The sequence below is a fragment of the Artemia franciscana genome, chromosome 5, assembly GCF_032884065.1.
Source record: "Artemia franciscana chromosome 5, ASM3288406v1, whole genome shotgun sequence".
NCBI lineage: Eukaryota > Metazoa > Arthropoda > Branchiopoda > Anostraca > Artemiidae > Artemia > Artemia franciscana.
Window position 1 is genome coordinate 44,626,854 of NC_088867.1, and position 20,199 is coordinate 44,647,052.

General features: G+C 36.2%; 1 protein-coding gene across 3 annotated transcripts in view; it reads left to right on the forward strand.

The window, feature by feature from the left end:
• The window catches only part of LOC136027472 (thioredoxin reductase 1, cytoplasmic-like), a 91,565-nt gene that overhangs the window by 14,657 nt on the left and 56,709 nt on the right, over positions 1-20,199 (forward strand). For all 3 annotated transcript variants that reach the window (XM_065704765.1, XM_065704766.1, XM_065704767.1), the window contains one exon: positions 3,609-3,778. In XM_065704765.1, the coding sequence (XP_065560837.1) occupies positions 3,609-3,778 (170 nt within the window). The remainder of the gene's footprint in view (positions 1-3,608; positions 3,779-20,199) is intronic.

Below are 20,199 nucleotides of genomic sequence, written 5' to 3' on the forward strand. Positions count from 1 at the left end.
ATGACAGTGAAGAACAAAGAACTGTGCCGTTAAAGAACAGCTAGAATTAGAGCGAGTTAAAAATGAAAGTGCAGAATAAAAAAGGTACTTGTGTACATAATGGTATACATCCGACAACAAACTGGTTTTATCTGCTTTTTTAAAGAAATAATTAGCTTACGCTCAGAAGAAAACAAGTGACGGGGGACAGAAAACATTGGACTTACATAATTTGGGCTATATAATTGCACACTAGGGGATGTTGTAAAGTATTTGGACAGCATGAAGTTAGAAAACAACTCTTACTTCATAATATGCAGAATAATTGTCGCTAACACTTTGCACGCAGACCCCCTATACTCCCCCTCCTAATGTGCAAATATAAGCCCTATTTTTCTAAAGTATTATATTTACATTATATTTTGGTATATCTAATTAGGATTGACCTTACTTCACTTCTTGAGTGTCTGCCATTATGTACAGAAGTACCGAAAAAATATGATGTTAGAAGAAGAGCACTATCACAATCTTCGATGCCAACAAATTCTGGCATGAAACCAAGTAAAAACCTACAAAGATGCCTTAAACTACGCAAGTGTTATTTACAAGTCATTGGAACCCTTCAACTCTGTATGTATTCACTGTGGAATCCTCTATTATCCCATAGGAAAAGTAGCCAACAAAGAGGACATTCTTGGGGGCTGCTGCCTGCTTAGTCAAACTGCATTCCTGCAGCAACAATTCCCAAATGAATTATTTTGGTCTGTTATAGGACATCACTTGTTCTCTTAGAGTTCCACAAACAAATACGAAACTAGAACTCGTGTTTTACTTTAGCTTCACTCAATGTAAGCAATGATCGAACCAAAAGTATTCGTAATGTTTTCAGCTTCAATACAGCTTGATAAATTTATTAGAAATGAATTCAGCGGCACTCGCATCACAAACCCCTGAAGGTGGTTTTGAACCATGTTCATATGACAAATGTATTGTTTAGTACTGTTAAATGGAGATGTTACGCTCAAATGTTTTAAATTATTAGATCAGTCGTAACCCAACAGATCTCTAGGAAGAAATATTGTGAGACACAAACAGCTATGCTAAAAATTCTAATCAGGCCCTGCACCTAGTCGACCCGGCCCTGGTTCATTCCTATCTTGGAAAGTAGTTGAGTTTGGTGAATAAAATCTTTAGGGATGAATTTGGGGCCAAAAATGTACCAAGGTGGGTATTTCATTGACTTTAGTCTTTGAAAATGCAATTCCGGTTATTTCAGTGGAATTTTCAGTTGGGAATTTTCAAGGGCTTTTCCTAAATTTAAGAAATTGATTTCCAGATGTTTAAAATCTCACATATTAAGGATGATAAATGGTGTGAGGCTTAGAGCAATTTTCTTATGCCTCATTTGAGCTGAAGATCTATTTTGCAAGATGTCAATTTTATAACACAAAGGTTGTAAAATGTCTCCAAAGGTCAATGCCCTCTGGGGGGTATTGACCTCACTGAACAGTTCACCCCAGTAAAAAGCACAGCATTTGTAGAGAGCGAGGAAATACAGCTATTTCTCCCCCAGAATTACGGATGAAAGGCCTAAAGTTAATTTATGAACAGATATCCAATAAGTAAAAGAAGAATATATATAATTCAATTTCCCATTTAATGTTCTATCCCAATATAATCGCAATCATTGTATTTGTGTCCCAGCTTCTCTCTTCTTAGTGGGAACTGGACCATTGTTTATTTAGGGTGCAGCAAGATCAGTCACTAGATGTTTGTTTGTTTTTTTCGAAGTTGCTTTCGTTTAGCCGTGTCAACCGATCATGTTGAGAAATAAGATCAGAAAATGATCGCAAGTCCACTGTCTGCTAATGTTAATCTTCTTAGGATCCGATTTCTGGATCAGATGGAGATTTGGGGGCATATCACCCAAATTCACACAAAAGCTGAAAAAGCGAAGATATTGTTGATGGTTAGGGCCTTATTTAGCGATTTTCGACAAATTAGGTATAAATAGCGACGAAGGCCACACTGCCTTTCCATCATAAGAACACAAGCAAGTAAAACAACAGGGTCTTTACCTAAGGCAGTGAAATTTATGTAAACCTTAAGAATATTCCGGCTCTATATATAAGAGCCCTTTTCAGCAAACTACGTATATAGACAAAATAAAACGGTACTTATGTGTTATACCAAAAACACTCAAGAAGTTAAGTTACGTTAATCATAATGAAATATACCAGAACATGATGAAAATATAATGCTTTAGTTTACAACTTGGGCTATATGTGTGCAAATAAGGGGGGGGGGGGCTGGGGCGTAGCTCCAGTGTTTTTATTGGGGGGCAAGAGGGGTCAATATCCTGATAGTCAAGGGGCATGGGCTGCTGTGCAAAACGTGAGGTAGCAAGGCTAATTGGCAGTTTTCATATTTATTGTCAGATTTTGTCTGAAAATACCGTTTTTACGAATAAAAGTACTTCTTGCTCAAAGAAAAGCTGTCGGAGAACAAGTTGTGTCACTTAAGTTTCGGCAGCTTTTGGAATTCTCTCGAATTCTGCTACTGGCAGCTTTGGAACTTTTTTCATATCTGGGCATGGGCTAAATAATAATTTTTTCTCTAAATTATTGGGGAAGGGGTATCTGCCCCCTCCCCCGAAAACACGCCCCTGGGTGGGACTAAAGTAACCTAACATAACCTTGCATAATGTGGGCTATATATTTGCACATTAAGGGGTTGGGTGAAGTAATCTAACCTTAACCCCTTCCCCCTCCAATGTGCAAATATGTAGCCCAAATTACAAAAGTCAAATGCATTCTGTCACCTGTCATTTGTCTTTGTGGCTATGAAACCGGTTTTCTGAGATTTAACATTCAGCCAACTTCTTAACTGTGTTTGGTATAATACATAAGTACCAATAAAACTAACAATAAAATGGTGACTGTAAAACTAAATCTAAAAAATAAAGCAGTCCGAGAATCATGAAATCAACGAAGATCAACCCGTTTTATTTTAGGTTTTATTTAGTTTGCTGAGGACGAATTTTAGATATAGAGCCGGAATATTCTCAACGTTTGAACAAATTTTACTGTCTTTGGTAAATCCCCGGCAGTAGCGGTTTTAGTCCTTATAATCTGGGGGAGGGGTTAAGGTACCTCAGTAGGAATGCCACAATATAAAATGAGAGGATTTAATGTTTAAAAAACTGGGAGAGGGCAGCCGCCCCCCTGCCTAAGCATAGAACCGACACTGATTCCCTTTTGTTTTACTTGTTACTTTAAGATTAGATGTAGTTTTGGTTTTAATTAGGGGTGCCATTTAAGTGGTTAATTTAGAGTCGACAGTCTTGCTCAAAAAAGGATTGGATCCCCACTTGAAATCTGACACTTTTGAACATTTCCATGTCCTGAATTTGGTGTATATTATGCTATTTTTGTGGGATTTATATATATATATATATATATATATATATATATATATATATATATATATATATATATATATATATATATATATATATATATATATATATATATATATATATATAGGGCTCTCCTAGGTAAGTCCTCCGTACAGCCGCAGTAAACCATTGTCTCAAGTTGTTTGTAATTTCGATTCTTTTTATTTTAAAGGTTTCGCTAGGAAAAAAACAATTCTAGAAACTGGAGTGATTAAAGTCTCCGTAAGAACAGCGAAGATGCCTCCTGTCAAGGAAAATGGCATAGCGGATCTCATCGACAAATATTTACAGGAAAACAAAGTGGTGATCTTCAGCAAAAGTTTTTGTCCTTTCTGCATCAGGGTAAGTTTTTTTAAAGTATAGTATGTATATACGCATACCTGCCCAAAGGCTGGGACTTTCCTGACTTATATTGGTGAGGACGGCTTTCAAGCAGTTTGTGGTAACGAACTGTAGTAAGGAGCGACCCAATAGCTACATCAAAAGAATCGAATTTTAACGCTGATTTTAAATATACAAGTTTCATCAAGTTTAGTCTTACCCATCAAAAGTTACTAGCCTGAGAAAATTTTCCTTATTTAAGAAAATAGGGGGAAAACCCGAAAATCTCCCAATCAGATTCAGCGTATCAGAGAACCCTAGTATTTTTTGCCATAAGGCAGATCACGAATGCGTGTTTATTTGTTTTTTTTTCCCAGGGGTGATCGTATCGACCCAGTGGTTTTAGAATGTTGCGAGGGGGCTTATTCTAATCTAACGGAAATGAAAAGTTCTAGTGCCCTTTTTAAGTAACCAAAAAATTGGAGGGCACCTAAGCCCCCTCCCACACTAACTATTTTCCCAAAGTCAACGGATCAAAATTCCGAGAAAGCCATTTTATTAAATCTTTATTAAATACATTTTTATTAAAATTCTAGTTGCCTTTTTAAGTAACCAAAAAATCGGAGGGTAACTAGGCCTCCTCCCTCGCTCCTTTTTTCTCAAAATCATTCGATTAAAACTATGAGAAAGCCATTTAGCCAAAAAAAAAAAAAAAATATGCAAATTTCGGTTTAATTATTCATCTGCGAAGAGCCACAATCAAAACATGCATTGAGTCAAAAACGTTCAGAAATTAAATAAAAAAAAAAACAATTTTTTTTAACAGAAAGTAAGGAGCGGCATTAAAACTTAAAACGAACAGAAATTACTTCGTATATGAAAGGGGCTGCTTCCTCCTCAACGCTCCGCTCTTTACGCTAAAGTTTTTTACTGTTTTAAAAAGTAGAGTTAGGAGAAAGAGTCAAACTTTAGCGTAAAGAGCGGGGCGTTGAGGAGGAAGCAGCTCCTTTCATATACGAAGTAATTTCTGTGAGACCTGAAGCGATACTTCTCCAATTCTATAGATTTCTTTGTAATTAATTGAAAGAAAACATCTTTAATGCTAATAAGCTTTAAAAAAAATTGACCCCCTACCTCCACCCCTGGGAAAGTCCACAAGTGTGGACATTGGGTCTGAATTGTTTTGCATTTTGAGCACAACCACCCTCACTTTATACAGCATCCTGGTCATCTGCACTTAACGCCATTTTTCAAGACACAGAATGTCTTGAATGTCCTGGTAAACGCATTGATTTTGGTAGAAGCAATGAACTTTATTATTAAAACAATAATAGCTCACCGTGCAGTCCACATGCTCTGAGGCAAGCACAATGCAATGCCTGCTGATAAGCCATGTACCTGATAGATGTCTCCCAAAGTGGTCGCTAGCAGGTAGAGTTGGAAGCCAAGAATGAACCATGAGGAGCTGGCTAGTTCAAAATTCTTTGGTCCAATGGGATTAGGATTGTTGGAGACTTACTGCCTCAGAGTTCTTGTACCGTAGAAATGTGTCATCTACTTATAGGTGGAGCAGTTCCTGCCGCGAGGGTGATGCAGACAGCCGTTCTTAAAGTTTTCAAGGTCTGGCTGTACCTTCCAAAGAATATTTTTCGGCTTTTTCGCAGTCTGTAACTAGTGGATCAATAACAAGCTCAAATGTGAGGCAAAAAGGAGTACACTCGAAAAAGCTCTCCAGGCAATAGTACAAAAAGGATTGTTCCGGATTCCAATCATCTTGGATGCTGAAATAGACTGGGGATTAATTGTAAACGAATTTTCGCTTTCTGCCTTTGAAGGACATACACTTATCCCGTAAAACAAAATCAGTCCAAATTCTGAGCTCAGGTTGAGTCGTTATTCGTCACTTTAATTATGTTTGACCAAGCAGTTGTATCAAACGCTAAATATATGTGTTGTTGATTGCTGTCACTAATACGAATTTGAGATACAACAGAGTCTAAAATTCCTCTAGGGCCAAAAAAGTAATAACATGGGTAACTGAGAAAACTTTTCCAGGGGGGGAGGGGGTGAGTGACTGCAAAAGATTTATGGATGGCTGGAAGAAAGGTTTTAAAAAACTTCTACATTGCTTATTCTTTCATAATATTAAAGCACTCGTTTTTCTGTATGCTAAATTTTCTGACAGGGGGATGGGGTTCGGTTCATCACCGGTATTTATATTTGTGAGCAATTATAACACGATATAGCTGAAGGAAAACTGGCTCTTAAACTTTGCTTGTGGTGGCCAGGGCATGGTTTCTCATGTTTTTGTGCTATAGGGATTCTCATGTCTCAACAGAGGTCTTCTGAGAACTAAATAGTTCATCGTATTTTCACATAGTTCACATAGCTAGTTCATCGTATTTTCTTTGCTTAAAAAGGACATTCTGGACGATTGTGGCCAAAATCAGGCTCGATATTTCGACCATAATAAATCGTTTACTAAACAAGTTTTAATCTCAGTTGTAATGGAAGGAGGGTGTATAAACGCAAAAATTTGCTAAAAGTATAGTCAGAGTACGGTCAGATTTAGAAAAAAATCTGCTAGACTTGAAACCCTTTATTTGTAAGAGTAGGGGTTCGAATCCTGGTGTGCTGATTCTTTGGTTTGTAACAGGGGTCAACGGCTTGACTCTAAGCTCAGCCAAAGTCGATCCAGCTCCAAAAGGATACCTGAAAAAATCTGGGGAATACCACAGAAAGGCTGGATGATTTGCTCCCAGCTACACATTACGCTCCCTGCCTAGAGATTTTCCCAAAAATCTCGTGTGTGTTTAAAAAAAAAATCTGTTTTCCGAATTTCCGAAATCTCCCTGAAAATCACCTTTCTTACTGTTCTGCAAACTTTACATATAAAAGTACTTTTTGCCCAAAGCAAGCTATCAAAACACATGTTGTGTCGCTAAAGTGTTGGAAGCTTTTGGAATTTTATCGAGTTTCGTTAGTGGCAGCTTTAGAACTCTTTGTATGCCTGTCGGCACCTACACTATGCGATCCATTGGCCAGCATGCGAAATAGTTTTTCTTAAGTTTCTTTTTAATTGGAACAAAAATAAATATTGTAATATTTACAGAGAAATCGGCCTTTAACGCATCTCAAATTGGCTCAAATTGGTATCATAATTTCAAGCTCGGATGGGCCAAATTTGTCTTGAATGTGCGCAACCATTTAAAATTTGACCAGTTTTAGAATAGCCCTATTCTAGTATGGGTATTCGAATTGAAGAATAATAAACATAAAACCTAAAAGAATTCATCAGTATAATTAAGGACATATTATTGAAATTCAACATAAAATATTTTGAGGGAGAGGCCTTTCTAATGTTTTCCGTGCCATAGATTACGAAAAACCGATAGGAAATGATATAGTACATTTATATCGCGAGTAACTTGAATATCACCGAACGAAAGTGGTATGTATTTTCTGCAGAATATTTTAAGCAGAAGTGACCATTATCATCAAGAATAACTACGAAAAGTCTTGTAAAAGTAGTGGAAATTCGGTTATGAGTTGTCAAAATCGTTGGATGTTGGATATCTTCGTGTGTACATGGCCGACTTCATAACATTAGCAGAGACAAGGCTAATTAAAATAGTTTTGAAGTTCAGTAGATTTGAATAAAATACGAAAATGCTTTTCCGATGACCTAGGTTAAAACAGAACAAAGAAAGCCTTCAATGCAGGTGTATGTATATTTAAAGTCACGTGTGTGCGTGTGCGTGTATACGTGGGTTTGAATGTTTGCAAAATGTCTAAACCAGTCAAGCTAGAAGCAGGACATTTTACGGAATTTCGGAACATTTTACGGACAGAGGCTAATTACATAATAAAAAAAAATTCGGCAGCAAAGAAAAATCTAGAAAACTAATTAGAATGATCTCATGATCATATCATGCAAGAGCTGGAAACCCAATGTGCTGACTGTAGTGAGTTGATAGAAGCGAAGTCGGGCTACCTTCGCGAGTGCAGAAACCTCAAGCCCATTATTTGTAAGGTCCAAGCGAGCAGAGGGACGTGGCAGAAGGCTCTGAAATTGAGCTTTTAGCTAATAAATACATTTCTTTTTATGGAAGAACAATGCCTGTACAGATAGACTTCACGAAGCAGAAATGCAATAGTATGTGAGTGATTCTTGGACAGTGGCAAAAATGAAAGAGAAGAACATGTTGAAGACTCTCTAGTTTCAAGGATTATGACATCGTCCTCAGCTAGCGGTGGACTCTAGCAGGAGATCCTTGTGATGCTCTGCAAGGTACAAAGCAATCAAGACCAGAGGAAGTAAATAACCAGAGGCTAAATAAATAATAAAAAAAATTCGGCAGCAAAGAAAAGTCTAGAAAACTAATTAGAATGGTCTCATGATCATATCATGCAAGAACTGCAAACCCAATGTGCTAACTGTGGTGAGTTGATAGAAGCGAAGTCGGGCTACCTTTGCGAGTGCAGAAACCTCAAGTCCATTATTTGTAAGGTCCAAGCGAGCAGAGGGATGTGGCAGAAGCCTCTGAAATCGAGCTTTTAGCTAGTAAATACGTTTCTTTTTATGGAGGAACAATGCCTGTAAAGATAGACTTTACGAAGCAGAAATGCAAAAGTATGTGAGTGATTCTTGGACAGTGGCAAAAATGAAAGAGAAGAACATGTTGAAGACTCTCCAGTTTAAAGGGTAATGACATCGTCCTCAGCTAGCGGTGGACTCTAGCAGGAGATCCTTGTGATGCTCTACAAGATATAAAGCAATCAAGACCAAAAGAAGTCACTGATGACTATAAACTGCTCCCAAGTATATCGTCACTTAAGTATACATGGAAAAGCCGGCTTATCAATTATCGTAATGACTAAAACTGTGTCCCGGTGCCTGATTCCTTACTCAAGAGGATCCAGACTTTTTTTTCAGTTTTAGAAACGGAAAGTTTTTTTCAGTTTTAGAAACAAAAAGAGGATCAGTTTTTTTTTCAGGTTCAGTTACGCGCAAAGAGTGATCTTTTGAAGATGTGCGAGACACATCTGAAGGGATAGATCTTGGTGATGTTAAGGTTTTTTTTACTCACTTGAGTCATATAATAATAATAAAAATAATTTATTTATAACCCACAAAGTACATTAAACTGTGGAGTAAACACACACAAAAAAAGAAAAAACAAGACAAAAAACATAACAACATAAATAACATAGCAGCAGAACAACATAAGTAAATTACCTCAATTCAAAAAATGGCCAAAGAGGGTCAAAAACACCAATCATTTGCCGAGTTTTAAGACATATATCTTTAGATAAATGTTTCAGTCGCGAGGGCGCATCAACGATGTCAAATTTAGAAACGACTGTATGATTCCGATACCACCGAGGCAGACGCAGCAAATACTTGCAATACTTAAAATATCCTGAGCGTATTTTCTTTGTATCCTTCTTGCGAAGGAGGAAAGTAAAACCAGAAAGATAAAAAACAGCAGGGGCACAAAAACTAGAATAAAGACGGCATAGTCCTTTTCGGTTATACCGACCACGATTCGGTGAAATTTTCGCGTATCCAACCCGCATACTTTTCAGCACGCTGGACGTAATAGCGGAGCAAGTAGACGAAAGTGACGTGGAAAAAGAGAGACCCAACCATTTAATACTTGCTGAACATGGTATAGTTGAAGAACCCAAGCAAAGAGGTGATGCTGGTGGAGGACTCCCAAAACACAAAAACTCACATTTGGAGGCATTAACTGAAAGGCCTACTGTGGATAGTGCGGCTGAAAGCCGGTAAAAGTTGGTAATTAGACTATTTTTTGTCCGGCTAAAAAGCAGAACATCATCAGTATAATAAGACGGTTGAAGACGTTGGAGACACGAAGCTAAAACACATTTAAAAATGCTCGGGGATAACACGGCACCTTGCCTAACGCCTTTTTAACAGGAATATACTCCCCTACAGTACCATTCCACTTCACCCTAACTGAAGAATTAGCATACCAATACTTAAGCACGGAAACAATAGAAAGGTTAACACCAGAGGCTGCTAGAGAAAACAAATCATTTGAATGAATTACATTGTCAAAAGCACTAGATATGTCAACAGTCAGACAATACAGGGGACTTTTTTGAGCAACAGCTTGTTTCATTAGCCGACCCACAATATGGTGAGCTTGAACACAGCCCATACCTTTTCTAAAACCAAGCTGGAAGGGTGTAAAATTGCACTTGGAGTTAATAGCCGGTAGCAGTACATATTCAAATAGCTTACTAACAAAACAAGACACAGTGATAGGACGATAATTAGAGCAAGCACTGGGGTCCTGACGCCTCTTGACTATGGGAGATATACAACCGGACAAAAAACTATCTGGCTCAACGGACTGTGCTAAACACATCTGAAACAATAACTGCAAATGCTTCAGCAGTTCAGGACAATCATAAGCAAAAAACTTGAATTAAAGACCATCACTATCGAGAGACTCAGACTTGTTCACTTGCTTAAGAGCTCGGAGTATAACACCATATTCCACCGACAACACTTGAGATTGGTTGATACGAATTGGGAGGATTGAGTTGACAAACTTTCTAAAATGATTTTGGAGATTAATATTAAATGAAAGCAAAATATTTTTATAATGAGAAACGAAGTCACATAGCCGAAGAGACGAATTAATTGGAGGTGAACACTTTACACTGTTTATAACACGATCCCAGGATTTCTTGTCACAAGGACCATCCCAGGCATTCAGTCTCGCTCTACGCAGGGAATATTTGTACTCTCGTTTGGTTTTCTGTTTTATTTGATGTACTGAACCAGAAGAAGGACGATTACAGGCTATCCACGGAGCCAGAACTTAGCTTTTTGTTTAGCCATCTTCACTTTAGGATCAACTTTCCAAAAGGGATTGCGAGTACCCGTTCGCACGCACTCGGAGGGTACAGCTGTTTTAGCGGCAGACTTTAGACAGAACACTAGTTGCTGATAATACGAGTTGATATCTATCCGAGTTGAAGTTGTAGATACAGATGTTTGCAATAAGTGAAAAGGCACTTTAATAGATAATAATAACTGGGACAATGTCAATGCATAAAGTGGAACATTGGTATTTTCCCAATTTAACTTTGAGAACCACTTGGGAGAGTTACGTTGCACAGATGTCGCCATGGAGCAAGATAGTTGGCACGTGATTGGTTAACGATCGTCGTCGATTTTAGAGTCTTCCACATGAACTATTGATGAAAGTAGAGTTGAATCTGACACAAATACATGATCAAGGTTGGAAGTAAGACCACCACGATTGTGAATATAAGTAAATAGAAGATCTTTATCAGCAAGATGGAATCCTCCAGGTAGTGAATCGAGAAAGATTTCAGATCGGTCGGAATTAGATAATAAGTCAGTGTTCATGTCGCCGGCGAGAACCCATTTGGTATTTTGTTTTGAAAGGTCGCTAAGTAGTGTTCGTAGGCGATTACATGCTTGTGAAAAACTAGACAATGACTGCACAGTCTTTCCATTACAGGGGAAATAAATGTTTATAAATGCGGTATCACCACATTTTTTCGCTAAGATGTTAGCGTCGCTTTGCAATAATATCGGCTGAGTCTTGTGTCTGAAATAGATGGCCAGACCTCCTGATGGTCTACCACAGGTTTTTTGGGCGGCTGTCAAGAAGGTATAATGGGTCCGAGAACGCTTTAGGCTATCAACATTCACTTTAGAGAGAAGGTGCTCCTGTAGAAACACAATATCATTTTCAAGTAGCTCACTAATCAGTAGATCCTTGTCTTTTGTACCATTAATATTAAGGGAAACAAAGCTAAACGGAGTTTGAGCATTCATTTATTAGCGTTGTTGAGAGCCGATCGGAGAACTTTGCATTTCAGACTAAAACTTACGTGTTCCATAGTGCAATTTGCACATTTTGGTGAGGCTTGGCAAGGGTTTTCCTTGGAATTCACATGAGGGCCAGAACATCTGGAACACTTGGGATGTGCTGGTGAGCGGGGACAAGCTCCAATCAGGTGATCAGTACTTTGACAGCGAAAGCATCGACGCGGAATGGATTGAAAGGGCTTAGCGCGAAAAATTTCATACCCAATACGGATTCCCGACTCCAGAACCGCGTTCAGAGCGGTTTTGTCGATAAACTCGAGGCGAAAAGTGCGAGAATTGCCGATTTGATTAGCACTAATAAGTCCTTCCACTGAGGCCTCTAAATCAGCTCTTGAATAGTTATGGGGTATTTCACGGACAACAGCTAAAGGCTTTTTATCAATTACTTTGGTTTCAACGTTTGGAATGGAGCTAGTAACAGCTTCAGCAAGCGTGTCGGCTGAGCGCTTATCGCGTACCATCACAACCCAGCTTTTGCTGTGTGGCTTAGATTTCAGACTTACGATTCCGTCATGACCATCCAACGTTTCGAGCTTCTTCATGCGAAGGATAGGGTCGCTGAGCTCCGGGGGTGAATTTCGTGATGAGTCATGGGAGTCATATGACTCACATGATTCGCTTATTTTTACTCTTTTTTTAATTTGCTCTTGTTCCATAATTAATCTGCACTTACGTCTCTGGTTGCACGTTTAAAACATTTAGACAACCGAGATTGCATCCAGTTATATTTCTAAGGCTACAGTTGTTCCTCCAATATACATAAAATGAAAGTGCGTAAAACACTTGCTCAGGCGCTGAATCTTCGGGTTCCATGCCTCTACCCAGATTATTTACACTTTTCTTATGGTTTGATTTATTTTTTTTTGCATCAGTTTGACATTTCCCAGTGAGCTGAATTTTTAGCCTGTGCTCTTAAACTAAGCATTTTCTTTTGGCTGGTTCATTTTGTTTACCAGGATTTTGCTTTGTTTTTTGAAAATTTGGATTTGTTTCTCAAAAATTATTTTATTCCATTTTTGCACTCGTAAGTATTTAGACAATGGGGCTATTGATATTAAAATGGTTGTTGTCCTATCTTTGATTTTCAAAAAAAAAAACAGAAATGTTGCATAAACGAGCTTGAAAAAAAAACTCTAAGCCCATTGATTTGTCTTTCTAGTCTCCCGTAAGGTTCGTGTTTTGTAACGTTAATACCCTTTCAATTTCCACAGTCGATTTACCTACCTTTAGACAAGTGATTAAACAAAAAAAAAAGTTTTTTTAAATGAAAGTAAGGAGCGACATTAACACTTAAAACGAACAGAAATTACTCCGTATATGGAAAGGGCTTTTCCTCCTCAACGCCGCGCTCTTTACGCTAAAGTTTGACTCTTTCTCTTAACTCTACATTTTAAAACAGTAAAAACCTTCTGTTTTCTGGACGTTTTTGAATTAATGCATGTTTTGATCTTGGCTCTCAGCACATAAATAATTAAAACGAAATTTGCATATTAATTTTTTTGGGCTACATGGCTTTTTCATAGTTTTAATCGGCAGATTTTGAGAAAAAAGGAGCGAGGAAGGAGGCCTAGTTGCCCTCCAATTTTTTGATTACTTAAAAAGGCAACTATAACTTATAATTTTTTACGAACATTTTCATAAGTAAAAAATATACGTAACTTACGAATTAAATTACGTAGCGAACTTCTATATTCGTATGTTTTTATTGCGTATATGAGGGGGCTCACCCCTCGTCGATACCTCACTCTTTTCATTAAGGCTTAAATTTTGTCCCAATTCCTTAAGAATGACCCCTGAATCACAAAGGCGGTAGAATAAATAGTTGAAATTACTAAAAATACTTTAGCGTAAAGAGCGAGGTATTACGAGGAGGTAAACCCCTCATATGCGTAATTGATTTCTGTTTGTTTTAAGTTTTCATGCTGCTTCTCACTTTCAGTGGAAAAAAACTTTTCATATTTATTTTTTCATTATTTTTTAAATAATGCTAGAAAATCCTGTGCCCCCTCCATTGAAAGTCTCTTCCCCCATGAGAAGTTCCTCGATGGATAGATCCTCCCACGTAAACCCCCTCAACTCCCCCCAAACCAAAAAATTCCCCCTGAAAACGTCTGTACACTTCCCAATAATCATTACTATATGTAAACACAGGTCAAAGTTTGTAACTTGCAGCCCCTCCCACGGGGACTGCGGGGGAGTAAGTCGTCCTCAAAGACATAGTTATTAGGTTTTTCGACTATGGTGAATAAAATGGCTATCTCAGAATTTTGATCCGGTGACTTTGGGGAAACAATGAGCGTGGGAGGGGGCCTAGGAGCCCTCCAATTTTTTTGGAGGGATACGATCACCCCTGGGAGAGAAAAAAAACAAATAAACACGCATCCGTGATTTATCTTCTGGCAAAAAGTGCAAAATTCCACACTTTTGTAGATAGGGGTACTTCTGTACTTCTACAATAAGGTTCTCTGATACGCTGAATCTGATGGTGTGATTTTCGTTAAGATCGTATGACTTTTAGGGGGTGTTTCCCCCTATTTTCTAAAATGAAGCAAATTCTCTCAGGCTCGTAACTTTTGATGGGTAAGACTAATCTTGATGAAACTTATATATTTAAAATCAGTATTAAAATTCGATTCTTTTGATATAACTATTGGTATCAAAATTCCATTTTTTAGAGTCTCAGTTGCTATTGAGCCGGGTCGCTCCTTACTACAGTTCGTTACCACGAACTGCTTGATAGGGTTTTCTTTATTGGCTATCTTTTGCGCTCTGAAGTCAGACATTAAAATACAATGATCAGACGTATCTTCCGTAACCACGAATGTAGCCTTACATGGATAAGGTCCAAAAATGTTATCAATCAGAGAAAAAGATGAATTTGTAATTCGTGTCGGAATAATACATACTGGGCTCATACCAAGTGAAAGGTTACATTCTAAAACTGAAGGATGTGTCGGTCAATCCTTTGCAGGCTTGAAGGGAGGCATCTCATAAAGTCAATATAGAAGTCCCCAAGGATAAAAAATGACATTCAGAGATTTGATATTACGCTTAACATATTTTCAAATTTGTCAATAAAGACTGCTATGCTTGATGAGGAAGGACGATAAATTACAGCAATTACATTTTTTTCATTATTTACTTAAATTTATTTATAAAATTATTTTAATATTATTCATTATCTATTTATAAAAAACATTCAACAATACAGATTTCAAAAACCATCTCAGTATTCAGATATAGAAATTCTTCTTTCACTCGCGCCAGAATATGATTTTTAACTAGTATTGCTAAACCACCTTGCTTTTTTTTATTTCTGCTTACATGAAAGAATTAGAAATCGCTAATATTAATTTTATTTGCCGAGCTTTCATCTAAAAATGTTTCACAAACCCCAAGAATATCCGTACCCGATTCAAATAAAAAATTTCAGTTGCACCTTGCCCACTCCTCCAACCACGACAGTTCCAAAAAGATATTCTCATCATATTTTGGTTTTCATGAGCTATTTCATCAGAAAATAAATATTTATTTTGGGGGACCAAAAAAGAGTTTAAGATTTCATTACTATCATGGGCTAGAGGCGTTTGGAATACATTACTAAAGAGGGCTGAGTTTCTTTCAAATTCTTCCAGTCTAGATGCAGGGATCCCATGTGCTTGATTAACCATTATCGTGTATTGACCTCACGCCAAGGAGTACCCCCCATGCCTCTCCCACTGAAAAATAAAAGCACTAAAACTCACAGTAAATGGGTTTGTTCTAATACTATACTGTTGGTACAAAAAAATAACAATAAAAATACAATAAAAAAGACACAATGTTTGTTGTAGCAGAAGATACCATTATATAAGTCACTAATACTATTTTTTATTGCATCGGACCAAACTAACTCAACAAATAATTCAAGCAATACTTTTTTCTTATCAAAACACAAAGTGTCCGAGCTTCCACAAACTCACTAAACAAAAATTGAAAAAAAAAATATTCACTCATGTAATCCAGTCCATAGAATTGCCACTTCCTTGCTTACGCTCTCATTGCGTTTGAATCAGGCTACCAATATCCGGTGGGATTTCATCAATCAAAAACATTTCCACTGGCCCTTAAGGCGACGAATACATAGAGATGGTGGTATAGATCTCGTAATCCAAGTTTCGAAACCTGGTTTTTCACGAATACTGGTTCGGATAGCTAAAAGTTTTTTTCGAACTTCTCGAACAGACGGAGGAGAATCATCGGTTAAAAAACATTCTGATTGCCCATGCTAGTTTTTCCACGAATATTTCGAGCCTGTTTTAGAATTGCCACTTTCAGCTCCCTGTTCTCCGTGATAACCTTTATCAGCTTTTTTTAGGCTTAACATCAGCTATCGTGTATTTGGGTGCCTCCTGAATCCCAAGGCGTGGCGAAATTATACTATCGAAAATCGCCCTAGCGTTTCCAGTATCTTTCGCTGTCACTTTCCATACTAGAATATTTTTATCTGTTTCTTTACTTTCCAGCTTCATCATTTTATGCTTTAGGCAAGATAACTGCGATTTCAGTAAAGAATTTTCATCAACCAGCACTGAAATGTGGCTCTTCAAATCTTTGGTTTCTACCTCAAGGCTGATCACTTTAGGCTTAATACCTTCCACCTCCAATTTCGATTCCAATATAGATTCTTCGATCTTAGAAATCCTTTGTTCTAATCCTTTAAAATTAACGTTCAGCTCATTTAACGTAGTTGAACTTTCTTTAACAGTCTATAAAACTAGACGCTAGCTATCAGATAGTGATTTCAATGAGATTCCTTCCATAGGACTGGATGTAAGAAAAGCCTCGTCAGATTTGTTCTTCTTCCTCTTTCCTCCCATTATACAAAATAGTAATTGCACTCCAAGAAAAATAGACTGTAGAAATATGCTACCACATAAAACTCCTTTAATTGCTCACTGTGAGTAATATTGGCATCTGAATCTATCCAAAAAAAGTCGACAGCAAATTAACCTTGCTGAACACTGAATGAACGGTCTTACTTACCTCGAATGCATTCTTGTTTTATCAAAAACTTCGTGAGAGTAAATCCGGTTTAAGATGTTCACTGAATGAATGTTATATGTGAACTGATGGACTATATGTGAACCTTGGCTATGTTTTTTGAGACAGTAGGATATAACAATCATATATGTGATGTGTTTATTATAAAACAATATACGTAATCGGATTACAACATTTTCTTCAACAGATATATAGCAACATTTTCTTTAATATTGATATAACTAAAATATTACGCTATAGGAACTGAACATTTAATTGTTTTGACAACATACAAGTATACATCATAGAAACCACTTCGAACTTCTAAAGTCGTCAAAATGAATTATGAAAGAGGTGGTGGAGTCTTTTTTATTAAGTAAATTCATCATTTTATTGGTCTCGTAGACAAAATTACACCTTATTAATACAAGTACTTAACTAACACATACTACCTAGCGATAAGATATTTTGATACTCTAAGCAATATTTTTTCTTCAATAATTTTTATCACAGTAATATTCTGGAAATTCATAAATCTCGATTTATCAATTAATTCTAGGACTGCAAAAATACTTTTTTTTTTTATTGCACCCATTAAAGCTCAAATTTATGGAACAAACCTTTCTATACATCCAAATATTTTTTGAATTTGACGATTTGTAAAATGAGAAGCTGAAATGATAAAATTACAGAAAAATATCAAGTTATATTCTAAAAGAAAATTTGAATTCTAAAGGAAAATTTATGTTTGAAGAAACTCGGACAAAAACAATATCTTAAAAACATTTAGTATTCTTAAGTTTTACTAGGATGTTCGTTAGTGTGGCCTAATGTTGCCCGCATCTTTGAAAAAAAACATTTTCAAAAGTGATAATTTGAGGAATAGGCTATTGGCTTCTCATCAATATCTACTTAGTCATTCAATTTACACCTTCTATACATAATATCATGACAATTAGACGAGGGATTGCACTAGGAAAGATTCTGAGAATGATTAGAGAGATTTCCAAAATGCATGCGCTTCAAGCGGACGTAGTTAAAATGATCACAAACAATAGAAAAAAGAAACAAACAATTTTCGAAACTGTCCAAACTTTGACTCATTTTCGACATTGGATGAATGAAAGTAAAATATAACAGAATAAGTTGTTTGTTTGTTGTTCTTTTTTTTTTTACAAAAATAATACAGACGTTAAAGTTGGTTCACAAACTAGCTCTGAATTTTTGAATTCCAAAAAGTTAAACGGTAGAATTTACATTATTTTTTTTATTAGAATCATCATTTAAGGTTGCTAAAAGCAATAATAAATAAATGAAAGAAAGGCGAAGCATTATCTCAGAAGCCTCTAAATCAAAGTCCAAATTTTGATAGTTTTTATGTTACAAGATTGGCAGTTTTTTCTCTTATTTGTTTTTTGTAAAATTCATGGAAAATTTGAAGAAGGAATAAATGATTAAATCGGCTTCAAAGAACGGCTTCAAATTCAAAAACCGATACCTAAATTTTGGTAAATTGATTTTGTTAATCTTATTTTTTTTTTCTTTGTCCCCTTGGGAACGTTAAAAAACCTGAATAACTTTCTTATGACAAATCTAACATTTGGGATTTCGGAACAGACTGATCTCACAAACTTGAACTTTGAGAAGCTCTATTTACCTCTGCTAAACGATTTATTGCAATGAGAACTCAGTAGTTAACATTTGTTCTTAAATTTCTATAGTATAAGCTATTTTAATCATTTATTATAAAAACTTATTACTAATATTATTTGTTTAATATTCATCTATGGTATATGACTGATTGTAAATAATTTTTTCATATACTTTTTTATTACTGCACGTGATATTTTTCACTGTATACTAATATCTGCTATTGTAGGGCATTGTATTTACACTATTTTATTACCATGATTTTGAAATCAATCATTGATATAGCTTATTAATATTTGTTTGATGTTCTAAATAGAAACATTAAGTATCACTTTAACAACAAAGCATAGCTTGAATATTTGAAAGCCATTTTCAGTTTCTTATGGGTTTGAATTAACTGTATGCCTTTAATCTGTTGACAAGTAAAAGTATTATTGTTCTTTACTATAACTCAGTGTCTCTCTTCCTGAGATTATTGCAGGAAAAACAATTACGTTCAATGTAATTGTATCAGTTATGTATCTTATGTTATTCTGAGGTATTCAATTTATTCTTATATAAATAAAAAAAAACAAGTTTTTTTTAACGGAAAGTAAGGAGCGACATTGAAACCCTGGGGAAAAAAAAAAACAACAAACAAACATACAAATAAACACGCATCCGTGATCTGCCTTCTATATAAAAAATACAAAATTCCACATTTTTGTAGATAGGAGCTTGAAACTTCTACAATAGGGTTCTCTAATCCGCTGAATCTGATGGTGTGATTTTCGTTAAGATTCTATGACTTTTAGAGGTTGTTTTCCCCTATTTTCTAAATTAAGGCAAATTTTCTCATGCTCGTAACTTTTGATGGATAAGACTAAACTTGATTAAACTTATATATTTAAAATCAGCATTAACATGCGATTCTTTTGATGTAGCTATTGATATCAAAATTCCATTTTTTAGAGTTTGGGTTACTATTGAGCCGGGTCGCTCCTTACTACAGTTCGTTACCACGAACTGTTTGTAACTCTATCCCGCGTTAAATACTGCATATTGCAATTGATTCTCATCACTCACAGCCAATGGTAACTTATCATTTTATCAGAGAGTGATTTTCATTGGCTCCCAATGACGAAAATCAGGTGTAATTGATTGCAACAAGCTTTACTGAGTCCGGTGATTGTCTGCATAAATGGTGCAATTTTGGGAATTTTTAGGATGCTATACCTTTCGGGAACGCAAAACCATTCTTAAGTAAAGGAATTGAACTTGCATTAAATACTGTTTACTGGACCATGCATCGTTTCCATTAATTTATTTTTCAAGTTCTGGGGGCAATGTTTCAAGCACAGCACAAAAAAATTGCCTCATTTTGAAAATAGGTAGTGTATGATAACTGTTAAAACTAGAGCAGGTAATTGTAAAAATGCTGATATCTCTGAGTGGGGAAGGGCTGATACCCCTTCGTACATGCTAATTGAGGCTGACTTCGGAATCTAGATGCTTAAAAACCTTCAAGCCAAAAAAAGTACTGGCAAAAGACAGTAAAGAAATATATACCAAATTTAGCAGGTAAAAAATAAATCAAGTATTATCACACACACATTCGTAAAATAATTAAATAAAAACTATCTGTACTAAGCTAATATAATGATAAGGATGGATTAGAAATCGAACCTTGTCCTAATCATTTACTTTGATGTTTGAAAGTGAACAATTTTGATAGCCAAGACAGAAATTAAACAATACGCTATTGTTTTAATTCTCAATGCAAAATCACGTCTCCATTGCTTCATCGAGGTAGTAATAATAAAAAAAAAATGATAAAAATGGAGCGTCTGAGAACTTCGTTCAAATTTGATGTGCCCAAAATTGTGGCCAA